This window comes from Rhinichthys klamathensis, unplaced genomic scaffold, assembly GCF_029890125.1.
Source record: "Rhinichthys klamathensis goyatoka isolate OS25496 unplaced genomic scaffold, OSU_Roscu_1.1 h1tg000410l_1, whole genome shotgun sequence".
Classification (NCBI taxonomy): Eukaryota; Metazoa; Chordata; class Actinopteri; order Cypriniformes; family Leuciscidae; genus Rhinichthys; species Rhinichthys klamathensis.
Window position 1 is genome coordinate 673,675 of NW_026606910.1, and position 7,169 is coordinate 680,843.

At 40.5% G+C, this 7,169-nt stretch overlaps 1 protein-coding gene across 1 annotated transcript; it reads left to right on the forward strand.

Moving 5' to 3' along the window:
• Positions 1-117: 117 nt before the first annotated feature.
• gpd1b (glycerol-3-phosphate dehydrogenase 1b) lies at positions 118-5,746 on the forward strand. Its single transcript, XM_056234966.1, has 8 exons — positions 118-225; positions 1,058-1,235; positions 1,462-1,602; positions 1,700-1,838; positions 4,798-4,910; positions 5,009-5,245; positions 5,320-5,426; positions 5,503-5,746. Exons 1-8 carry the CDS (start codon positions 185-187, stop codon positions 5,597-5,599), a joined length of 1,053 nt encoding a protein of 350 aa, XP_056090941.1. The 5' UTR covers positions 118-184; the 3' UTR covers positions 5,600-5,746.
• Positions 5,747-7,169: the final 1,423 nt, after the last annotated feature.

Genomic DNA, 7,169 nt, shown 5'->3' on the forward strand with positions numbered 1-7,169 from the left:
ATAAATCATCGGATCATTTGGTCAGTAGTCTGTACTGCCTTGATGTATAAAAAACGAGCCAATGCGCGTTAAGGGGAGTGAGGCGCGTTCACGGGATATTTAAAAGCGCGCCCACAGGATTCGCTCCGGTCCGTCAGCGGCTCTCAAACACACCGAAGTCCTTCAGCCGGGGCAGACGCGCAGAATGGCGGCCAAGAAACTCTGCATTATCGGGTCCGGCAACTGGTGCGTGACATTTACACTACTGCTTGATTGTTCTACACCGTCTTTTGCTGTTTCGTGTTTTACAGTAATAATGCAAACCTGGGGGTATTTCTGGCTGAAGTATATTTGTAAGCAACCTGTTTTAAGGCAGAATTTATTTCTATTTTAGAAAGTTTATTAAATGCGGTAGGGCTACCCTCAGCGGATATTAAGTGTAAACCAGGAATATTTAACGTAATATTTCAATAATATCATTACCAGAGAGGTTATGTTGGACATAGATTTTTTCGAATTATATAATAATTTGTATATAGACTATAATGTATACATTACAATATGCATTATTAGGCTTGCTGTAGTTGCTGAGGCAATATTTGCTGAGTAATGATTGACCCAGGTGTCCAGTAGCTAATCCAAAAGAAAGGGCTGCAGTTTTTTTATTTTCTTTCTGACCCATAACTCAGCCTGTTGGCCTTGCATACTGAAGCAAAGCTATCATTTCACTGGATTATTATTATCCATAATTAGTATCTTGATTTTCATGCTTCCAGTGCTAGTTTTTCTTTTTAACTATTGCAGCCACAAATTAAAATGTTTGTAATGGTATTACTATAATAGTAGTTCCCCAAAACCAATGATAAATAATACAATAATGTTTACCACTTCAGCACCTGACACCTGTTGCAACAAAGTCAAAAGCCGTTGTGTGAGAATGTGTCACAGTAATTCTTCTGTTAATGAATCCCTCAGTAGACGTGCAGCTGTCATTACTGATCCAGCATCAGTATTAAGTGCTAGCTTATCCATTACAGTTTATCTCTAATGTTAAAGCAAAGGTCTTTCATTTCCTCAGGGGTTCTGCCATTGCCAAGATAGTGGGTGCCAATGCAGCAAAATACAACACGTTTGACAGCACGGTGAACATGTGGGTGTTTGAGGAGATGATCGACGGACGCAAACTTACCGAAATCATCAACACCGAACACGAGAACGTCAAATACCTGCCCGGACACAAGCTGCCACCCAATGTGGTGAGAACGCAAAGCATCTCCAAAAATCCTTGCCATTTACATTTCAACAATGATTGGTGGATAATTTAGTAGGCCTACTTCACTGGAAATTTGGCAATTATTCAGTGAAGTTATGATATGAAAAGGAGCGTCTCCTTACAACATACTTGAAACTAATGGAGAAAAAAAGCACAAAAGTAGTCTTTGATGAAGAAAAGTTTAATAAACCTAGTGATAAATTCTTCAGGTTGCGGTTCCAGAGCTGTTGGACGCAGTCAGGGGCGCAGATATCCTTATCTTTGTCATCCCACACCAGTTTGTGTCCCGAATCTGTGACACCATCAAGGGTCACATCAAGACAGACGCTGTGGGAATGTCCCTCATTAAGGTGAGTTTTCTTATATGCATTTCTTACTTTATGAAGTTTAGTTTGAGTTTGTATATGGACCTACAGCACTGCTATATCACTGTGTGTGTTTCGTAAGGGTGTGGATGAGGGTCCTGACGGACTGAAACTGATCTCTGATGTCATTAGGGAAAAGCTAGGCATCACCATGACCGTGCTGATGGGAGCCAATCTGGCCAATGAGGTCGCTGAGGAGAAATTCTGTGAAACTACCATCGGTAAGTACACAGAAATGGAAGCATTGACGGTAGCTCTTACGCTGTTAATAATATAGGTATTCATTTTTTTTCTTGATTATTGAATATTGAAATGTTGTATGTAACATGTAAGACATGGAAAGGGACATGGAGAGGGAAAAAATACAAGATGGGAGGAAAAATTTAGTTCTCTCGCAGATGTTTTGGGTTCCCCCAAGAAACTTTGCGTTTACTTGAAAAGAACACAAAAGTTTCTCGGGGAAACACAAAAGATTGCAAGGGAACGCAAAGGCTTTTTGCGAATGAACGCAAAGTTTCTCAGGAGAACACAAAGGTTTTGTGAGCGAACACAAAGTTTCTCGGAGGAATGTAAAGGAACGCAAAGTTTCTCGGAGGAACTCAAAGGTTTTGTGAGCGAACACAAAGTTTCTCGGAGGAATGTAAAGGAACGCAAAGTTTCTCGGAGGAACTCAAAGGTTTTGTGAGCGAACCTAAAGTTTTTCAAAGGGGAAGAAAGTTTCTCGGAGGAACACAAAGGTTTTGCGAGGGAACTAAAATTTTCTCCAGGGAACGCAAAGGTTTTGGGAGGGAACGCAAAGTTTCTCGGGGGAACGCAAAGGTTTTGCGAGGGAACGCAAAGTTTCTCGGGGGAAAGCAAAGTTTCTCGGGGGAACGCAAAGTTTCTCGGGGGAACACAAAGGTTTTGCGAGGGAACGCAAAGTTTCTCGGGGGAACGCAAAGGTTTTGCGAGGGAACGCAAAGTTTCTCGGGGGAACGCAAAGGTTTTGCGAGGGAACGCAAAGTTTCTCGGGGGAACGCAAAGTTTGGGGGAACGCAAAGTTTGGGGGAACGCAAAGTTTCTCGGGGGAACGCAAAGGTTTTGCGAGGGAACGCAAAGTTTCTCGGGGGAACGCAAAGTTTCTCGGGGGAACGCAAAGTTTCTCGGGGGAACGCAATAGTTTTGCGAGGGAACGCAAAGTTTCTCGGGGGAACGCAAAGGTTTTGCGAGGGAACGCAAAGTTTCTCGGGGGAACGCAAAGGTTTTGCGAGGGAACGCAAAGTTTCTCGGGGGAACGCAAAGTTTCTCGGGGGAACGCAAAGTTTCTCGGGGGAACGCAAAGTTTCTCGGGGGAACGCAAAGGTTTTGCGAGGGAACGCAAAGTTTCTCGGGGGAACGCAAAGGTTTTGCGAGGGAACGCAAAGTTTCTCGGGGGAACGCAAAGGTTTTGCGAGGGAACACAAAGTTTCTCGAGGGAACGCAAAGTTTCTCGGGGGAACGCAAAGGTTTTGCGAGGGAACGCAAAGTTTCTCGGGGGAACGCAAAGGTTTTGCGAGGGAACGCAAAGTTTCTCGGGGGAACGCAAAGGTTTTGCGAGGGAACGCAAAGTTTCTCGGGGGAACGCAAAGTTTGGGGGAACGCAAAGTTTCTCGGGGGAACGCAAAGTTTCTCGGGGGAACGCAAAGGTTTTGCGAGGGAACGCAAAGTTTCTCGGGGGAACGCAAAGTTTCTCGGGGGAACGCAAAGGTTTTGCGAGGGAACACAAAGTTTCTCGGGGGAACGCAAAGGTTTTGCGAGGGAACGCAAAGTTTCTCGGGGGAACGCAAAGGTTTTGCGAGGGAACGCAAAGTTTCTCGGGGGAACGCAAAGGTTTTGCGAGGGAACTATAATATCATGTCACTTTAGGGGCTCCATAAATATGGACATATGAAATGTTGGATACAATTTCGACCAGATATTTTTATTTCAAAACATTTTATATACAAACATATGTGTTTTAGTCTAGATAGACATTTAAAATTGACAATCATTCACATTTTACAGATTTTCCTCATTACCATGACAAGACCCAAAAATGTTGCTGTAATGCCTTTTAAATATCTTAAAATAAACTTCTGAAGACTAAAATAGTTTTTAATGTCATTACAAACATCGTTTAACAGTTTGGGTTAAACATGAGTTCTAAATGCACTTCCATTCAAAAAAAAAGTTTACTTTTTTTAAACACAATTTTATTCATTAAACGGATGGTGGAGTATGATTTCACTTTTCTAACTTTAATTAGTGTGTAATGTTGCTGTTTGAGCATAAACAACATCTGCAAAGTTACAACGTTAAAAGCAAAGGGAGATATTTGCTTTTAAAGAAATCATTTTTTAAGGACTACAACAAACAGCTGGTTGGAACTACACGAGCTTCCTCCCGGGTTAGTGACATCACCAACCCTAAACTTTACATAAACCCCGCCCCCGGGAACACGCAGTCCATGTTGAGAAGAGGAAGAGCTGTTGTAGTCCAGCACATTTGTGAGTCAGCTCAAACTGTAGCATCCGTCTTTTCACATGCAATAGAAAGTCACTTTGTGTGCATCTCACAACAGTTCCTAAACAAGCGATTTATAGATTATCCTGACAGAATATGCTAACTGAAAATAGTTAACTCCACATCAGCAACATAAATTCATCAACTAACCATTCAGAGACGCCCTGTTGCATTCTACGTGTTGTCACTTTTCTCGAGTCTCTCCATCTTTGTCAGAAACTGTTCTGCCATTTATGTTTAAATGGAGTCAGTAATTTTTAGTGTGTCTGCGTGACGTAATCGGAGCTACTAACACACACACTAGCTCTTGAAACTCCGCCCCCTGTGTCGGGAGCAGCAGCTCATTTGCATTTAAAGGGCCAGACACAAAACGGTGCGTTTTTGCTAACCCTCATAAAGTGACAACTTTAACATGCTATATAAAAATATCTGTGGGGTATTTTGAGCTAAAACTTCAAACACACACTCTGGGGACATCAGAGATTTATTTTACATCTTGCAAAAAAGGGCATTGTACCACCCCTTTAAGGATTAAACTGATAGCATATTGTGTTATGGTAATGATAGAGAAGGACAATGCGCCCAAATATGGTACTATAACTGTAGTATATATGTAATCAGCCACTTTTTTAAAATAAATAATAATAATCTTGTTCTCAGGGTGTAAAAGCAAAGCTCACGGGCCCCTGCTGAAGGAACTGATGCAAACACAGAACTTCCGTGTGACGGTGGTGGAGGAGGCTGATGTTGTGGAGATCTGTGGAGCGTTAAAGGTAAACGTTCAACCATCCCATCTATTACTGTTCCTGAAGCATTTAGCCACATTAAACTCAAGTAATGATTGTGTTTTACTGATGTGCGTTTATTGTAGAACATTGTAGCTGTGGGCGCTGGTTTCTGTGACGGTCTGGACTTCGGTGACAACACCAAGGCCGCTGTGATCCGCCTGGGTTTGATGGAGATGATTGCCTTCGCTCGGTTGTTCTGCACAGCCAGTCCGGTTTCTCCCGCCACGTTTCTGGAGAGCTGCGGCGTCGCCGACCTCATCACCACCTGCTACGGGGGACGCAACCGCAAAATCGGAGCAGCGTTCGCTAAAACGGGAAAAGTATGTTCGATCCTCAGGTTTAAATGTTACCTTACTGTTCATTTGAATCATTAAATATTTCTGTTGGTTGTCAGTCTATCGAGGAGCTTGAGAAGGAAATGCTGAACGGACAGAAACTTCAAGGTCCGGCAACCGCAGCAGAAGTTCATCGGATCCTCAAACACAAAAACCTAGTGGAAAAGTAACTATACTTAGGTTTTTCACAGTATAGAAAACATTTCTGTCTCTTTTTTGATTGTTGTTCGGTTTCTCTACAGGTTTCCCCTGTTTAATGCGGTTTATCAGATCTGTTACCACAGTCATCCGGTCAAAGAGTTCATCACCTGCCTACAGAATCATCCAGAACACATGTAAATCTCCATTATGGCTGTTTTAGTTGTGTCTTAACACCAAAAGAGTGTCTAAATGTTGTAAATTATCAGTAGATAACATTTTATTTTGGGTAAAAAGCATTGTAAAGGAAGTTTGTCCTGTTTTAAAGTCCTACACTCTCGCAAAGTATTTTTTTAACATTTCTTATTCTGTAATTTTGCAGCCAATAATGAGGAAGTGCCTTAAATGCTGAGCCCTCAAAAAAATAAAACTGAAAAAAAGAAAAAATTCATGTAAGAAGTGCCATAAAAACATATTTCATTGTAAATTCTTGCATCTCGAAGCAAGTGAGAAATTATGTGAGTTTGCTATCAAAAATGACCAAGGATGAAGCTAACATTGAATCCCTCAGTCCAGTGTGTCTCTGTACATTGATATCTCTCTCTAACACACACACACACACAAACACATGGATGAATGTGACCTTTACTTTCTAAACTCTCTCTCTGACGCACTACATGTTCACCTTTAACATTTTAGGGGTTCAACCTTTGACCTTTACTTGAGAGCAAGCAACTCCTTAAAGAAACAGAACGCTGATTTTATTTTTTGATCTTTTCAAACTGCACTGCAGAACAGATCTTATATTTACTGTACAACAGATATTAAAGAAAAGTATGTCTTGCGTGATTCTACTGTTTTGATTTGTTGTTAGAACCTTATCAGGTCCTTTTTTAAAACTTTCTTTTCATATTCCAGATGTGAAAGGTCAGTCTTAGGTTTGGCAATGTTATTTATTGGTTATTATTATTGTTTCTCAAGCGGTTCCTCTGTGAGAACAGCAGAATCTATTTATATTGAACCCTTCAGTAAAACTAGCGCTATTTTTGGAAAGGTGATTTTCTACTTTGGACACTAGAGAGCGATGATGTGCTTCTCGAAATGTGTGCAATGCACTTTAATATTCAGTTCAATTCTTTAAGTGACACTTTACACTGGAAAGGTGGCACAGAAGCACTTCTGAAGTGGCACTTGATGCTGCTCACATGTGGCATAAATTTGCATTTACACATTAAATAACTGCTTACTTTTTGATATTAGGGGCTGGCACAGAGCAGCCTTAACTTAGCGGTCAAAGGTTTAAACATTGTAACACTACATTTTACTAGCATAACATTTTGTTCTGCTGAAGATGACCATTTCTCATAATAACATCTGATCTGATGTAAATTCATCTATTTCATAATCTGTTTTTTATTTATTTAAGGAATCCAAAGTGCAGGAGATGTGATTTTTAGAAAAAAAATGTTCATAATCTAAATAAATGTTGTTTTTCAGACAGAAAGTGGAGAAAGAGCATGATAATCCACAGTTCTCTCATGTTGATTATTTTCAGCAACGAGTTTTCAAAATGTTTATTTGTTTAGTGTGGTTTGATTCAATAGTCATTGGACAGAAACACCAATAATAACGGACTCTTCAAGAGGACTCTTCGTACTGTTTAGTTTCTTATAAAAATTGTGTTTTATAACATTATACAATTTTAAAGACTTTATAATATTTATGTATTATTATCATAATTATATTTATTTACCATAGGCTGTTAAGGTGT